This window comes from Sinocyclocheilus grahami, unplaced genomic scaffold (assembly GCF_001515645.1).
Source record: "Sinocyclocheilus grahami isolate Dianchi unplaced genomic scaffold, SAMN03320097.WGS_v1.1 scaffold57.1, whole genome shotgun sequence".
NCBI lineage: Eukaryota > Metazoa > Chordata > Actinopteri > Cypriniformes > Cyprinidae > Sinocyclocheilus > Sinocyclocheilus grahami.
Genome location: NW_015505236.1, coordinates 1,634,523 through 1,653,402, shown reverse-complemented (window position 1 = coordinate 1,653,402; position 18,880 = coordinate 1,634,523). Strand labels below are relative to the sequence as shown.

The window sequence follows — 18,880 nt, the reverse complement described above, 5'->3', positions numbered from 1 at the left end:
TATATATATCACATATATATCACACTGCAGGTCAAAGTTCACCTTGGAGCGTAAATGCATTGTTTTATAATGCCATATGGGTTGATAACATTTACATCCAAGGTCTGTGAGTTATCACACACTTGACAAGCAAATCAATAACACAGAGATAATAGTGAAAACAATACTGTGCAAATGTGAAGCACCTTACATCTGATAAGGGAACAGCTATGCACTAATCTAACTCCAACCTGAAAATGTCTGTAATTATACTTGGATACCTTATGGTTCTCACCAAATCTTTTCATTGTCTCCTAAAACTTGATTGTATGCTGTTGCTGCATCATTCATATATAATCCTACGATAATATATCAGACCTTTCAGGGATAAAAGAATGATTTATGGTGGAACAAGTGAGGTTGGCTCTGTTATCATAGTGCTTCCCTCTGCCACAGTCACAAAGTTACTCAATGCACAATGTCAGCGGAGGCAGAGAAGTTAGAGCTTGAAGAGCTGGACAGAACCTTGCTGAAGAAGAACGAACCCAAACCTCTGGGCAAATATGAGAGAATAATCCAGCCATGTGTTGCCGAGCTGGTGGGCACAACTTATTTTGTCTTTATCGGCTGTGTGTCTGTCATTGAAAATGTGGAGGCGGCGGGACGACCACAGCCAGCGCTTGTGCATGGATTGGCAGTGGCTGTGCTGGTGGCGTGTATGGCAGAAATTAAGTAGGATTTATATATATATATATATATACAGTGGGGCAAAAAAGTATTTAGTCAGCCACCAATTGTGCAAGTTCTCCCACTTAAAAAGATGAGAGAGGCCTGTAATTTTCATCATAGGTATACCTCAACTATGAGAGACAAAATGAGAAAAAAAAATCCAGAAAATCACATTGTAGGATTTTTAAAGAATTAATTGGTAAATTCCTCGGTAAAATAAGTATTTGGTCACCTACAAACAAGCAAGAGTTCTGGCTCTCACAGACCTGTAAGCACAATTGGTGGCTGACTAAATACTTTTTTTCCCCACTGTATATATATATATTTCTATGTATTGCTTAACTTTTTTAAAAATAAGTTTTAATTATTTATCTGCCAAAATATTTTTTATTTATATTTTTTTACATTTATTTACTGTGTAATAAACAAAGGATGCATACCTTTCAATACGTTTGTTATTTAGCTGATGCTTTACAGTACATTTATATTGAGTTATTCAAAACTATTCTTATATGGTCAATTTTGGGTTTGTTAATCAATTTTGAGTGCTAAAAGTGCTTTTCTGAATCCATTTCTGAAAGCAAATGAGTTTATGTCTCACCTGAATGTTTTTTCTCTCTCTCTCTGTAGCGGATAACATTTGAACCCTCCATTCACCATCGCTATCTGGTTATGTGGTGGAATTCAGCTGACGATGGCTGTTCCCTACCTTATCAGTCAGCTTATCGGAGGTGTGCTGGGAGCTGCAATGTCAAAGGTGTGAACAAGAATGCACTTATTACACAAATAGAAAATAATATGAATATTTCCCACAACCCCAAACACTACTCAACAGACAAATGTATATTGAAGGTTATGACCACACAAGAATTATGTGAATGCTACCTATTTGAATCCTGCAAGAGCTTTTGGACCTGCGTTGATGGCTAACTACTGGACTTATCATTGGGTTTACTGGGTTGGTCCGATAGGGGGAGGTCTGGTGGCTGTTGCTCTTGTGAGGTCAGTTTACCTTGATATCAAATCTGCCATTCCTTGTTTAGGACTTCCATTTCAAGAAATTATTTTTACAGCAGACTGTTACTGTATTGCTTTAACAGGCTTCTGCTTGGAGATGAGAAGATACGAGTTATACTGAAATGATATTGGAGCACCTCAGCATGCCAAAACCTCTCAATTCTTGATGACTTCATTACTTTTAAAGAGTCTGAATATTTCACATGTCCAGCCTAACAGCATATATTGCATTTAAACTGTGAATTATTGTACTTGACTTTTATAAAACATGACCAACCCTTTTTCATTGTTTCCAGTAGATGTCAGTAAATTGTGTTTTGATAATGTTTTACATAAAAGAGTATGTTTTGCCTCAGGCTGTACTCTACAGTTTACTCTATTTCATGTATTTATATTATCAGTGTGTTATAAAGTATTGTGACTTTCCACAGTATAGAACAAAGAAAGAAAGTTTAAACCATATCCAACAAATGTCTAAGTGCAAGTTTTTTTTTGGCAGACACCAAACAAATTAAATCTGCTATACAATTAAATCACTATATCAGGGGTACTCAATCCCATTCCTGGAGATTTATAGCCCACCCAAAGAGTTCCAACCCTGATCAAACACACCTGTATGTAATTATCAAGTTCCCATGAAGCTCTTAATTTGTTGGTTCAGATGTGTTGTGAACTTTGCAGGAAGGTAGGAACAGGACTGGGCACCGCTGCAATATAGTCACACTTTATTTTAAGGTGCAATTCTCACTATTAGTCTAATTAACTATTAACTACGATTTTGCCTAAGTAACCTCATAATTGTCTACTTATTAATAGTGAGACTTGGTCCTTAAAATAAAGTGTTAAGCTGTCACAAAGGCTCAATGGCTATTTAATTATTTCAGTAAAATATTAGACTATTTTTTTCCGAGAAAAAATATTGTTAGTTACCTACCTTATGTGAAATAGTTTGTAGCCTTTTCTTGGTGTTTGTGCATGTGGCTCCTTGATAAAGCGTTTTCTCTTCACACGATCAAGATATCAGCTTTGAATGACCCTAAATGCCCTATCCAAGACTCACGTGACTCAAAGCTGCTGGCACGTCAGTTGACCTCGTTCAGTTGATGTTCATTTATCTATTTACGGATTGCGGACTATATTTAATGTGATTTATTTATTTATTTTCAGATTGCAGACTATTTTAATGCGATCATGCATTATATATATATATATATATATATAAATATATATGTATATAAAAATTAACAAATTAAGCGTTAGCGTTAGTTCTGGCAGGTCACACGAGTCAAGCATGCATCAGCTGATTCTCAGCTGATCACATCTACCTATAGGAATACGACACCTATCGTGGCATTCCTATATAAGCTCTATTCAGTATTATTCAGCAGCTTTTCAGCTTGCTTCAGAGCAAATTACCCTCCTCCATCCCCAGCTCCTCCTTTCACCAGTCAAGACTTGGCTTTCTGATATTCCTTGCTAATCAGACTCCTTTATGTTGAATAAAGTGTTACACTTAAATATCATTAAGTACATTAATGATATCTGCCTTGTTCTGTTCTGTTAACCCTAGGGGGGTTATTATTGCTGCTCTCCCTGCTCATTCATGACAGGCTGTATGGATGGGCAGGGAGTTTTTTGCCCAGAACAGAACCATACCGCCAAACCAAACTTTATGCTAAGTATCTATCATTTTGACGATAGTGGTCCCGACAGAAGTATAAGCATATAGGCTATAAGTAAAGTAAAGGCTATATAATTTTTATATATTAAACCTATTGCAATATCCTCCTTATAGCCTAGTCTCTTAAACTTTGACCGTAGTCTACTTTGTACAAAAAGGTGCACACATATTTTAGAAGCTTAAAGGCGTAATATGATGTTGCTTAAAAGTACATTATTTTGTGTATTTGGTGTAATGAAATGTGTTACTGTACATTATTGTTTCTCCTATGCCACGCCTTTCTGAAACGCATCGATTTTTACAAATCTCATCGGTCTGAAAAGCGACCGCGTGCAGGTATTTGTACTGATGCAGAATGAGAGGACAGTGGTACAGCCTAGCGCATTTCACACAGGCTGTTAGTTTCACTTTCGCCAGAAAGTCGTGTATGCCTAAGGTTGAAAATAAATTATGTGTATAGTGAATGCCCCTATAAATGGTCTTATTTTTACGATTTAGTTTTAATCCAAATGATGCGTGCTAAGTGAGTGAACATCAAAGATCACACAACAGAAGTGCGCTCTCTCTCTCTCTCTCTCTCTCTCTCTCTCTCTCTCTCTCTCTCTCTCTCTCTCTCTCTACCATTAAGTAACTTGTGCATTGCTTTACTTACTTGTTTTTAACATATCCGACCGAACTACAAACTTTCCAGTGATGTCTGTGAGAAAGGTATATTCACTCGACAAGCTCGCGCATCTGCGCCGCTGTGCGCTCAATCGACTCAGCATGATTTGTTTATCAGCTCGCGCACATCAGCTGTACAGGCTTTAATACAGAATGTTTAACGTTATATTCATTGCATACATATACTTTGTAGTAGACATCCTTAACTCCATTCTGCTGTCTGTTGTCGGTGTTTCTTTGTCTGAATATGGCGCTTATCACATGCTGTGTGGTATCAGCGTTTGGTATCGGGGCATTAACGAGGGCATTTTAACGAGTACGAGTACAGGAGCTCAGTATCGGTGCATCCCTAATTTGACTAAGTCATTAATTAATTTATTTAATAAGTTAGTACATTAGTTAATTAGATCTTAGTAGGCCTATATGTAAGATATGACCTGTTATGGCCATAGGTTATATGCTGCCTTCCTGCACCCAATATCTGTAATTTTACGCTCTTTCAATATTTTTTTTTTTTAATAAACAGCCAAATGCCGTTTATTTTAAGTGCTAATTGACTTTAATTATTAGAATGCAATATAAATCCATTATGCTCATGCACATCTCATGTATGCACTGGTTTTACATTTAATATGTTTATCACCTTTCATTCTTGCAAAACTGCATTAGTACTTTACGTGCTGATATAGGCCTATAAATGTTATAAAAAGTAACAAAATAAAAGGGTTAATATATATATATATATATATATATACATAGTCTTATATCCAAGTCGCTTGGGTATATTTTTATTTATAAAAATATACCCAAGATAGCATGAGATAGCAATAGCCTAAAAAAAACATTGTTTGGGTCAAAATTGTCAATTTTTCTTTTATGCCAAAAATCATTAGGACATTAAGTAAAGAAGTTCTTGATTATTCTGATTATTTCTTTTTCAATTCTGAATTGATTTATAAATAATTTATTTCATTGATTGGCTCTGAAATAGTGCATGCCTGGTGAATCGATAAAATGGCCACACCCTTTTAATTTGTTTTTTGATGAGACTGGATTTTTTTTTTTTACACACAGGCATTTCATTTTGAGATCTACGTGAGTGGAGAGTCTGTGACTAGAGATAAGGAAGAGTCGTTTTGAATGTGCGTATGTGCATGAGATAACCAGCAGCTGAACTCACAAGAATAATTCATTTCTCAAGGATTTAAACATTTAAATAAAGATGTACGCTACAATCATATGTTTACGTTTTTATATGCAAAGGCATTATCCTTGTCATACTATGCTGATCCTCCTTTAAAGTGTCACACTACGTTTTTTTAAACTCTTTTCATAAAAAGAGGGCACATGTTATGCTACAAGTGTTTTGCCACTTGCATTAAAACGTCATCTAACTTCTAGAGTAATGCAACGTGAAAATCACTACATCTTTAGCCCCAAAGCTTTGCAGAGGTATGGTGCTCATGCTATTGTGCTCATCATTATCATAATTTATGCAAGTTTATTAAATCTTTTCAGTTTTATTCACTTTTTTGTATGCTGTATATTATGTTGTATTGCAGGGCCTTGGTTGTGTATCGCTGGACAATGATAATGATAATTATTATTACTACTTATTGTTACTCTTTAATACAGGCCTATTATTAGTATTTCACAAAGTATTATTATTATTATTATTAATGTTTTTAATACATTTAAATATTAAATATTATTACTAATTTTATTAAATTGAAATATTATTATTTATATTATAAATATATATTTATATTAATATATATATATAATTATTATTATTATTAAACTAGATTATTAAAAGATTTTGATTAAAAAGCGTTTTTTTTTCTTCTTACAGGGCTCTTATTGTGAATAAAAACGACCAAAAAGGGAACTGAGGGCACAGTTCTTGATTATTCTGATTATTTCTTTTTCAATTCTGAATTGATTTATAAATAATTTATTTCATTGATTGGCTCTGAAATAGTGCATGCCTGGTGAATCGATAAAATGGCCACACCCTTTTAATTTGTTTTTTGATGAGACTGGATTTTTTTTTTTTACACACAGGCATTTCATTTTGAGATCTACGTGAGTGGAGAGTATGCTACAAATGTTTTGCCACTTGCATTAAAACGTCATCTAACTTCTAGAGTAATGCAACGTGAAAATCACTACATCTTTAGCCCCAAAGCTTTGCAGAGGTATGGTGCTCATGCTATTGTGCTCATCATTATCATAATTTATGCAAGTTTATTAAATCTTTTCAGTTTTATTCACTTTTTTGTATGCTGTATATTATGTTGTATTGCAGGGCCTTGGTTGTGTATCGCTGGACTCAGCGGTACTTCGCAAGTTGGAAAGCTGTACAATGCAGAGGCCATCATGTCCAATCCAAAGGTGGCAGCCCATGGAGTTGTTGTGCTCCACGGGCTTGACAGAGCCATGAAGAACATGGATGATATCACGAACACCTATGCTAAACTGAGCGTGCTGCACTCCGCGAAACTGCACGTGGATCCTGACAACTTTAGGGTATGCAACCACAGCAACATGTACAACTCATACAGATGCAGTCAGACACTATTTAAAAGATGTTGTCGTCTCTGCCCTTGCAGACAGTATCATTAAGACCTCTAACATATGGGGGAAAACATTGTATGTTTTGGTCTCTAACGCAATAAAGCACCTTCATCTAACTTCTAGAGTAATGCAACGTGAAAATCACTACATCTTTAGCCCCAAAGCTTTGCAGAGGTATGGTGCTCATGCTATTGTGCTCATCATTATCATAATTTATGCAAGTTTATTAAATCTTTTCAGTTTTATTCACTTTTTTGTATGCTGTATATTATGTTGTATTGCAGGGCCTTGGTTGTGTATCGCTGGAAGTTGGAAAGCTGTACAATGCAGAGGCCATCATGTCCAATCCAAAGGTGGCAGCCCATTGAGTTGTTGTGCTCCACGGGCTTGACAGAGCCATGAAGAACATGGATGATAATCAAGAACACCTATGCCGAACTGAGCGTGCTGCACTCCGAGAAACTCCACGAGGATCCTGACAACTTCAGGGTATGCAAACACAGCAACATATAAAACTCATACAGATGCAGTCAGACTACTGGCGACTCACCTGTTGCGCTACACTCTTCTGCTTTTTCCATTTCAGTTTTGGCCGACTGCCTGACCATCGTGATTGCGGCGACTATGGGTACCTCTTTCACAGCTGATGTACAGGCTGCCTGGCAGAAGTTCCTCGCTGTTGTCGTCTCTGCTCTGCGCAGACAGTATCATTAAAACCTCTAACATATGGGGGAAAGCATTGTTTGTTCTCTAACACAATAAAGAGCAATTGATACGTGCCTGAGCCGTGTGTTTAAACTGTTCATTGTGCGAGTATCAGGTATCATTAAATTGAAAACTCTGTCATCATTCTGTCAAAGACTCGAGGACTTTATCCGAAAATTGTAATTTCAAACAAACAAATAAACAAACCACAAGACAGAAGAAGGTCAAAGAAGATTTGGGTAATTGGAATGCTTTAGTAAAGCTTGTCTATTGAATTAGCCCAGACTTTACTGAACAAATGAAGATTGCTGTGGGATGCCATTAAAACTGCACTAAAACGTCTCTGAAATATCTAGAGGGATAAACTAAACACAAATAAATAGCACTGAGATTTTCCATTTAAATGGTAACCTACAGTAAAATGAAATAAACGAAATTAAACGAGTTAAAGTTGAATAAGTGTCAATATAATTTTAAATGCCTTATCTGAGGTCTTCATCAGACAGGCTAATCAAAAGATTTATTGTTTCAGGACACAGCTGATATAGGTTGGGTGTTTCCATTGCAAATCCTGCTTTTAATGTCATATTAATTAACTTGTCATTTTTGTATAGCCTAGGTCTGGTGGTATATAGGCTAGGGAGGAGCAACGAATTGGGGCAAAACTTTATAGAAAACATGGGCGTATTAAAAGGGGGTGTCTGCTTGGCTAATGTGACACTCTCAGAGAAAAAGCTAAAAGGTAGCCTAAACCTTTGTACCTTATTTACCCCAAATGGTGCCTATAAAAGGCAAACTATCTGTTGTGACTAATAAACATAATTGCAAAATGTCAAAATTACATGTATTTTTTCTGTATTTTTGTATTATACGCTGTCTGCACTTTTTATTCCTCTCAAGTCATAAAGATAGCATGGAATTTACTGTAGCATCACCCTATGTGAGAAGTCTTGCAGTTGTGAAAAATATAGTGTGTGTGTGTATATGTGTGTATAGTGTATATGTGTGTAAAATATAGATAAAACACATTGTGGCTAGATTCCTAGTGTAGTGAGAAATATTGAAGGACATTTTCATAGAATGAAAACTCTATTTTTGTTGAAGCTACAGATAATGTATCTATAATATCTTTTATACCAATGGACAAGAAATCCAACTGACACAAAGGTGAAGATACAGTATGCTTTCAGGAAAAAAGTACCTTAAGGGGTACAACAGCTTGTCACTGGGCCAGTACCCTCAAAGCGACACCTTTACCCCTAAAGGGTGCATATATCTTAGAGTAGTATTATGTACCCTTAAGGTAACAGTATTCTAATGGTATACTCTTATGAACACTTTATGAGAAAATAATATAAAATGTGTCCCTTTGAGGGCACTGCCCCAGTGGCAAGCTGTTGTACCCCTAAAGGTAAAAAACATTTTCTGAGAGGGTATAAAGACTCTACTTCCATCATTTAACAGCTTCCATCATTGTACCTCATTTCAAGCAATGTGATGATTGATGAAGCAAACCTGCAAAAATCATGAGTCTCTCTGCCAAAGACAAGGCCTTACTGCTTGAATTATTTTCCCTAAGTCAGATGACATAGGAAATAAGGCACTCTATTTAAATCACATAACACAATTCAGTAGGATCGATTTGCTTCAATAAACAAACTGTTCTGGATGTGGAATGTAAACCTTCAGACAAAGTCCTAATTTTCCCACTGGAAACATACAAGTCCTCGATAAGCACCTGTCCAGAAGCATGGCATCACTGATATGAGTGGTGTATATGAGGCAGTTAACAAAACTGCCAACCTTAGAAATGGTCTCCTCATCAGCCCAAGTGAGCTTTCATGCCTTCATGTTTAGAGTTGATCCCATCAACTTCCATGTAGGTGATTTCATCTCCAACCTCTATAGTCTTCATGATCATAATCCTCAATTTTAGACCAGGTGATTGGAGACCTCCATGAATAGGCACGCACACCATTACATTTTAAAGAACCGGAAATGTATTGACTACAGACATTGACTATCTTCTCTGTTTTTCAACATATGTTGTCTCACTGCATCCTTGCGGTTTTGGGCATGATGTTTCTGAACAAGTTCACTTTTGCTTGGCTGTTGACAAGATTCTGGCCCTTGTCTCTCTTTCCCAGTCTGTGAATTATTGTTAAACTTTGTTTGTTCCATTGATTTGGAGAAATAAAGTTGAGCAATTAATCAAATATAACTGTTTTTGTGGTTTGATCTCATTAGCCGCGTTACTGCTGTTGGGCCAAAAGCAGGCATGCTAGTGCGTGCCAGGGCCCGTCACGTTTCCACTGTCACTTTTGGGGCTTGATTGTGCCTCGTCGGTGCTTCCTCAGGGCAACGGCCAGGAATTTTCGGCCCTCCGAATACCTTGGGCCAATGCGGGCCAGCTGGGCCTAGAGTGTGGTCATGAACAAGAACAAGGAGACAGTCGGTAGGCTATAGGCTACCGCTTCTCATTTCCCGTGTTTTCATATCAGCATTTAAAACATTTAAAACTATTTTAAAATGAACCTTCAGACACGAGTGTCTTAAATAACTTAAGATTGCGATCCGATGGGAATTCTGTTCAGTGTGTGAGGCTGAAATATATTGGCCTATATGCGATGCTAAGGCTACGTATGCTAACCATCACCCTAATAGGCCTAATAAATACACGTTCACACTGATATGAGTTCAGTGATTTCACACTGATTTTGTTCTCAATGAGTGGAAGCTGGCGGGCTAGAGTGAGGAACGGCCGGCGGGCTTGAGTGAGTGGAGGCTGGCGGGCTAGAGTGAGGAACGGCCGGCGGGCTTGAGAACGGCGCGGCCGGGGGCTTCGACCAAGGGGCGGCCGGTGGGCTTGCGGCAACCACATGTGACTACCCCGGGCTGGACTCCACTTCATCCACGGTGAAAGTCAATCCGGCGATCCACAGCGCGAAGTTGATGTATTTCCTCAGCGACCAGCACGGATCAGCTCTAGGCATGACGAAGCGGATATCGTCCTCTTTTGGAAGGCCAAACAAAGTAGTTTCGCTTTCACAATGAAACACACAGAGCCTTCACGACATGGCGGCGGCAACAACAATACTACAGCGGGGAAAAAAGTTACGCCTTCTTTCTTTGCGTGAACATTTGGGTGGCGTTATGCAAATCTTCCCACATCGTGACATAGACATGTGGGGGCGTGTTAGAACGAGCCGTTTTAGGTAGGCGTGGTTGACTCTTAACTTTTATAAACAATATATCTTTGGATTTGAGACTTTAGTCTTTGCAACTTTACATATCTTCTTTATGCACCAAGAGCTTGTAACACTCCAAAGAGAAAGGAAAAATTTATATCGCATCATATGACCCCTTTAACGCAAACATATGCGTTTCTATTGTGATGTGCATGCCTTGGACTTAAACTGACTGAGTTATACATTTCTGTGGTTACAAAGCAGCAGCGACTAAACAAGTAGCCTATGTGTTTCTTTTTATGTCAAATTATACATAATAATTGGATTTGGCATCACTGATGTAAATTTCTGACACTATAACATTTTTATCGTTAATTATTGGTAAAATATCGATGCTGGAGTCTTTTTTAATCTTTGTAAGGACGAAACGTCCGCTTCTGTCAAGTTTATTTTGCAATAGTTTGAGCCTGGTCTCATGAAAATGCATATAAATAGTACACCAAATAAAAACAGAAAACCGTGGTCCAAAAAATTAACTTTGGCGTGCATATAATATGCAGTTTTCAATTTGTTGGCGTGCATATGATACGCATCTAGCCCACAACTCTAATCCTACCCACTGCGTATCATATGCACGCCAAAGTCCATTTTTGCGTATAAACAGTATGCCAAATCGAAACAAAACTCGTGCTATTATATGCACTTTCATGAGATCGGGTTGATAGTTTTCACTCATTTTGTTTGTGATGCTGTGTGACGTTTGCTTAAGAGAGGAGTGTTAAGGGCGGGTTTTTAGAGGAGCGCTGGCCCGACATTTGAAAAGCAGCATGACTTTGGGCCCGCGGCCACTGGCCCAGCACGGCTCGTTGTTAGCCCTGGACCGCACTGGTCTATTAGCGGAATGTGAGTCTCAATCAATTGAGAATGTGAGTTTGATATCTATTAGCAGAATTTACGCATTTTGTGACCATATTAAATTTGAGTTGGTGAAATACTATAATATTATAATATTTATTTTTGTATTAGGCTATTATACTATAATATAGGCTATTATACTATAATATTATTATGCTTCATGTCTGATATAATATAATATTTTTTTTGTATTAGGCTATTATACTATAATAACTAGGCTATTATGCTATAATATTATTATACTTCATGTCTGATATAATATTATAATATTTATTTTTGTATTAGGCTATTATACTATAATAACTAGGCTATTATACTATAATATTATTATACTTCATGTCTGATATAAGTTGCAGGCTAGGCTATTATAGGGGAGACCGGGAGATACCGGGGAGTGTTGTAACATGGGGTTAGATGTAACACTACAAGTTTGACAGATCAGAAAGGAGCTGTGGTCATCATCAATATCATACACTCCCATCTTCTGTTTGAGAACACAGTACAAACTGCATGTGATTGTGAGCAAATTTGTAGATTTTATGACCAAAAAAATGATTTTCAAGTAAAACTTTTAAACAAGATTATTTTGCATAGCAATCCTTGAGTTGTAGATACAATTATTTAACTTGCATGACCTGAAGTAGCTGTTTCTCATCAATTTGATGCTTTGCATTTATGCAAACTTCAAACCCATGCTAAGACAGTTTGCTGTTATGGCTGTTTGAGTTGGGGATAGTTGTAACAGTTTATTAAAAATGTTACAACCAACCCCTATATGATTCCAATGAGTCCAGTTATCGATCACATCTGCTGTTGAGGCAAAGTCACATGAGTTTTGTTGTTGCATATGCGCATGTCTCCCAACAGATAAAAAAAGATCTGCCTCAATTGAACGCACAAGTTTTTTTATATACGCATTATAAGAATTTATGCACATCTTGATGGTTCCATCCAGCGTTTTTATGCTATATCTCAAAATTCACATCAAAATAGGTGGATCATGGAAACATAGCTAGTGACTGAACCCTTATGTGACCGGAGTAGAGTGCACTTAAACGCACACTTACACAAACATGCGCGGTTGTTTTGCGCTACATTTAAAGTTGTAAAAAGTACAATATACTGTTTTTCTAGGTTTAAATGGTTCATGTTATTCAGGATCAGGACTGTTTTTCTCTTTAAATTATGTTTATGCAAAAATTGGATAGTGTGTTACATTTAAGCACAGACATATGATATCCCCAGCTAGTGTTACAACTCACCCAGGGGTAGATTAACAACGGCATTCTTTGTATTTGACATAACTCACGATTATGCAGTACACATCCAAGTGAGTTCTAATTGGAGTAGACAAATGTGGTTATGTATCAAAATTTGAGACATCTAGCACAAACGGCCACTGAGTTACTGATGCTGAACAAAAAGTGTTACAACCATCTTCGGTCTCCCCTATATTATAAGAACATTCGTACTTGTGGAGAGATATTAGGCTACCTCAAATTGGCAATTGTTTTAATGATTTAAAAGATTAGGCTATTTCACTGATGTTTTAAAAGTTTGGGTTTCAAATTACTTCGGTAATTTCCTCAGTTTAAGTCAAGAGCTGAGAAATAAAATAATTGCTTGAGAAGGCAATTATTTTCACATGAGACCACGTGTGTAACGGGGCTGACGAGACGTGAGACGTGTGGATCCATCTACAAGCTTTTATTTAAGAGACGTGGTCGTAACAGGCAGGGTCGAACAATGGCAAACAGGTATATGGCGGGCAAAACACAAGAATAGTCCTAGGGCTAGCGTAGGTCAACGATCGACAGACAGAATCACAGGGGCGAGACTAGAGGGATAAATCCAGGAAAACAGGCAAAGATCAGGACATGAGAAAACAGACAAGGCAAGACTAAGATAAAGCTATGGACAAACTAGACAGGCTCCATAGAGTAGCTATCGCTATGAGAGTGATAAACGCTATACAATACTCGGCAGAGGGAAGGGATCAGAGTGAGTGTTAAATAGTGAGTGAGTGATATGAAACAGCTGGGTATGGAGTGGGGATGGGCGATACCTCTTATTTTATTTTCGATCCAATACTGATATTTTCAAGCCCAGTATCGTCGATACCGATACCGATACTTCTAAACTAAACTGATCTTTTAAATTATTAAAAGAATATATAATCAGTAATTATACTCACTTAATATTAGCTTTTAAAGCCATGTTTTTTAACATTTCATAGGCCTTTTTTGTTTACACTTTTAGAAATAAAATATACTAGAATTATATATTTTAGCCCTTTAATGGGGCAGCAACCTCAAAGGTGCAACTATACCCCTAAAAGTGAGCATATTAGTACCATACAAGTATGCATGTTTTAAGGGTAGATAAGTTACAAAGGTGCACCTTTGAGGGTACCTCATGAAAAATAAACATGGTGTTACATAAGTACTAAAATGTATTATTATTATTATTATTAATAATATTATCATGGTAAATTTGTGGTTACTGCAGTTTTACTACAAATACTGTGGGTACTGTAATAAAACCATGGTTAAGTTTTGTAAAAGGCTGCCAGGCTTTTGTATCCCTAAAGGTGAAACTTTAGCTTTTTTTTCTGACAGATTTATTAACGGCAATTACAGAACATAACACAATCCATTTGAACTTTTAACAACCAGTTTAATTAAGTTTACTTGCACAAACAACCAATTTAAAATAATTATTACATGTACACAAAAGTTTGGGGTCAGTAAGATTTTGTATTTTTTTTAAAGTCTCATGCTCACCAAGGCTGCACTTATTTGGGCGGGGGAAACCCAGTAAAAGCAGCAATATTGAGAAATATAACAATTAAAAAGATTCATCGACTGAACGAGGAAATTATGTAGCCTACTGAGATTGTGTAATGCACAGCAAAAATAAATAAATAAATAATCATTTATTGACACGATTTCGTTGTCCATTGAGTTGTCTTAAAATCAAAAGGGGTTACATAATGAATTTCACATTAAGTATGATATCATTTCAAAAGTGCTAATATTCACAATTTTTTCAAACTTACAGGAATGTTGCACAGTTTCGGGTATAGCTAAGGCCAGTAGGCTATTTGATGTCTTTATCATTCTGATATGATTTCCACTTCCAGCCCGTCCCTCCCTCTTTTTTTACACGCTTGACAAGACAAAATATGTATAACTGATGCAAACTTATTGTCCAAATTTTCTTCAATAAAGATCCAAAATGCTTTATTATAAACATTCATTTAGGCCTTATCATAAACGTATTTAGGCCTAAAGTTAACAACTTTGTATTTGAATTGCATATTTTCATTCATTTGGATAAGGCACAGTTTTCACAAACTAATATGATGCATTTTTGTCAGTCAAATCTTACCAAACCGGTAAGAAACAAATAAGGGTTAAAAATGTCTGCACTTAAAAAAAAAGACCGTTTTTATTATCATTTATTTTTTATTATTAACTATTTCCGTTTATTTGATTCTATTTAAATAATTAATTATATGCTTTTAATCGAATTGCTTAGCATCATGCTTCAAATATGGTTAAATGTATGACTAGCAATGGAACAAGCAAATCAATTAGTTCAAATGTATCAAATTGAAACAAATAAGGTTTATTGATGATAAATAGATAATCCTGCGCATTTAAAACATTTAGTTTGTTAGTAATATTACATAAATCCTACCTGTTTCTTTTCTATTTCATTTAATATAGGCCTAAGGTATATGTTATCCACATGTAATGGCAGGTCTATATAAATGTTATAGAGCGTCACATTTCCTTTGGACTTCGGCCAAGATTTCAGCACTTATGTCTGGATAGCACCACACCCACATCAAACATCACCTGATCAAGTGCAATACTGTTGCCTATTTAATAGTCAGTTTCACAACTCAATGACAAATCAAATTGCACTGACTGCATCACAGTAAAAATTACACACACACACACACACATTTTAACAATTTATTTAAGTCAATTTAAAAGAAATAACGTACAAGGACGTAAATATTATAGATGCAGTTAGATACATGTACAAAATCATGGACCAATGGTCCATGACACACACACACACACACACACACTCAGAACCATCCCGTTCTTCTTTGGAGGGGTCTTCATCGGAACTTTTCGGCTAAAACAGCTGAGAATGCCGAAAGAAACTTGTCTATCGCCGCGTGTGCAACAGGTGTGAAGTTTTCACCCATATGGCAGGCTAACGTCACAAGGATGCAATGATTGAAAAGCTGGGGAAAATGTGAGAAGTTTACGTTAGTGAGCTAAAGGAAACATCGCACATTATATTTGCACTGGATACGTTAAGTGGACAGATAGACATTACATGAACACCTTGAAGTTTGTAGGATGTATTCGCAGTTGATAGGCATGGAACCTGCTTAGTGGTGCCAACGTAGTAGTAAGTGTGCTTATGTTCCTCGCACCCTCGGCTAAAGCCTGGACGATTTTCTTCCCGTGGCAGCGTAAATGCTCTGAACGGGGGCTGATATCTAGATGAGAGAAGTATGTCTTTGTTTTGGGGAACGTTGTGAACATCCTGTAAACCAGTTAACAAGGGAGAAAAACAAGGTCAGCGAGATGCAGACGGCACGAGACCCCCACAGTATTTCCTCCCACTCTGCTGCTTGCGTCATCACTCATGGGAAAGTGGCAAATACGACAAGACCATCAATCATTGTAGACTTTTGATATTCAGAAAACTGATCAAGGAGCCACCAAAGAGTAAGTCAGACCAAGTTTTGTATAAGTTAAAGAAAGGCAACATCCCAGAATGTTTAACAGTCTGTACAAATATTTAGTTTATAAGAATATCGGTCTGTAGGCTAAGCCAATATTTTCTTGATCTAAGACAGCATACCTTAAAAGAGCCTCAGATCCAATTTCTTCTGCCACTGGAAGCATTTTGTCCCATATCTGTACAATCAACTCTTTTTCGGTGTTGGAGAGCATTATAAGACGGCGTGGCACAAGTAAGATAGCCTATATTTATAGGCTACTAGGCTATCTTAAATATATATTGAGTTTAACAACGCGAATAATTCGTCGGGTATACTGCGGTTCGGCAGCTTTGCCATATATTTTCGATCACATAATTAACCACAAACTCTGCCTATCTCGACTTAATAAATGTAGCATAGAAGAGAGCAGTTGGCAGAAATGTAGTTCCCCGCGGTCGCTGTCTTCATCTCACCGGCAGCGAGAGGTAGCCTGATCACGTGACAGTTGAAGAGCCTGTGTTATCATGCCGGGATTCCGACTGGAGTCTTGACTCTTGAGTGAGATCAGTGATGCATTACGCAACAAGTAGCCTATAAAATCTCATCGCAGCACGTTTGATGAATGGCTACGCTATTTTTAATGTGTCCATTTCATCTGAATATCAACATGAATTGATCTCATTTTGTGCGTCTGGACAGTAGTGGTAGCCTATATGGCATTGCATTAAGTTACATCAGTGTTTTTAGATTTGTGGAGTAAAAGTTATAGTTTTTATGGTAGCACTTAACAATATGGGTGCACAAATATGCATTAATTCATGCTTAACGAATGCACAGATAATCACGAGTTAATGTAGGCCTATAACTCATGAAGAACTAAGCCATTTATTAATGAATAGCCTACTACATCAGCAACTAATGAAAATTCTATACGATTCATAGATTAAGTAATAAATAAATTGCTATTAGTTAAATGTGCCATAATGTAGCCTATTAGTTCCCTAACATTATATTAACTAATGATGTAAATTCATATGTTAATTAGTTACCACAGTGGTCAAAGCTATTCAGCTTCCAGTTGTCTGGTTTAATTAATCATTAGCTAATGATTTGCAAAGGTATCATTATGTTATGACTTTACGTGTAGAGGCACATAACTATTAACTAATTGTTAAGTAATATGTCATTGTGGTTATGGATTTTGAATTAGTTAGCTAGTCATGCATCTTACTCAATATTAGATGCATGTTGGTTGGTAGCATTAATACATTTAAACCTATATGCTACTTATGCAATTTACATGTACACTATGCAAATGTATCTATAGTTGATAATTAAAGTGTTAGAGATGTATTGATAGCAATTTACTGTTTTTTTTATTCTACTATCATTACCAATCATACTCCTCATATTAAATAACAGTTTTCAAAAGAATATAAACATGTAGCATCTGCTTTCTTTGTTGTGATTTTACCACACATAATGGCAAACATGGCTCAAATGCAGCAAGAAAACAACAGCAAAAACAGTAAAACTGTGAAGTGCTTACGCATTTATGATGTTAAATGACGTTGACTCTCATTTTTAATGGCTACGAGCATGCACTTCTGTGATAGGGAGGGGTCAAGGCATTGGGTCTGATAAACCATCATGGCTGTTCATATCAGTGGCTCAAGCTGGGGGCTGGAAGGGTGGAAGCTGAAGAGCAGCGTAATCACCCGCCTCACTCCTGCCCTGCCCTTCTGCCGGCACAGACCATGGCAGCATGAACTACACATGACTCAGCTAAACTGAACGACTACATCTTTAATAGAATCAACATTCTTTTACAAATTGTGGAGTGTGCCGTTATGACAGGTACATGATTGTGCTCAGGTCTATTCTTGGTTTTGTGTGTGGGTGTTTTTGTTAAACTGATGCAGAGTTAAAGCTTCATTGCATATTCTATTTTCTTCTAATAATTATATGTATGTGTTTTGTTATTTTATATAATAAGTTATTCTGTTTATCATTGCAATGATTTAAAAAAACATGCTTCCAACCCTTTATGTGTTCAAATGTTTTTTTTGTGTGTGTGTCTGTTTCGATCTGGAAACAGCTCCATCTTCACAGCCTTAAGTGACATATCATTATTATTATTTAGTATATGATAATGTAAAGTGTTTTATTAAATATTTTGCCAAATAAACACAAATTGACAAAAGGTTCTTGTCACTTTAAAATAAAAGTTTGTATTATTTTATATACCAATTTGCACTTTATTTGCTTGATTATAAAAGTCATGTCAAAAAATGGCCTTATTAATATTTTGGTAGCAATTTATTTTACAGTCCTGTTACTCATGTGCATACTATGTACTTATTAATAACTAGGTAATAACTAGGTACTTACCCTGAACCTATACCTAAACCTAACCCTACCCCATGTAGTTACCTTACAGTACAGTACAGTACAGTACAGTACAGTACTTTCTTAGGTAGGTACACTGTGCATGTAAGTGCACATACTGCAAAATAAAGTGCAACCAATATTTTTATACGGCAAAGTTTATTTTTGATTAAAATAGAGAGAAAATAGCATATTCACCTGTAATACATCCCCAAGTGCAGTAGCAGAACAACAAGGGATGTTTATGAAAAAATCATTAGTAGGAAATGATGAGGTTGACAGACA

At 36.6% G+C, this 18,880-nt stretch overlaps 1 protein-coding gene and 1 pseudogene across 1 annotated transcript; one reads left to right on the top strand and one right to left on the bottom strand.

The window, feature by feature from the left end:
* The first annotated feature begins 457 nt into the window (after nucleotides 1-457).
* On the top strand, nucleotides 458-1,624 carry LOC107584183 (aquaporin-8-like; annotated as a pseudogene).
* Nucleotides 1,625-15,572: 13,948 nt separating this feature from the next.
* LOC107584216 (hemoglobin subunit alpha-D-like) lies at nucleotides 15,573-16,731 on the bottom strand. Its single transcript, XM_016270724.1, has 3 exons — nucleotides 16,348-16,731; nucleotides 15,822-16,026; nucleotides 15,573-15,718 (listed from the first exon to the last, which is right to left on the bottom strand). Exons 1-3 carry the CDS (start codon nucleotides 16,437-16,439, stop codon nucleotides 15,590-15,592), a joined length of 426 nt encoding a protein of 141 aa, XP_016126210.1. The 5' UTR covers nucleotides 16,440-16,731; the 3' UTR covers nucleotides 15,573-15,589.
* Between the last annotated feature and the right edge of the window lie 2,149 nt (nucleotides 16,732-18,880).

Coding starts and splice junctions, on each gene's coding strand:
- LOC107584216 (XM_016270724.1), bottom strand. CDS start 16,439: ATGCTCTCCAACACCGAAAAAGAGTTGATTGTACAGATATGGGACAAA. Junction 16,027..16,347: donor GGATCTGAGGCTCTTTTAAG/GTATGCTGTCTT, acceptor ACTGGTTTACAG/GATGTTCACAACGTTCCCCA. Junction 15,719..15,821: donor TACATCCTACAAACTTCAAG/GTGTTCATGTAA, acceptor CATTTTCCCCAG/CTTTTCAATCATTGCATCCT.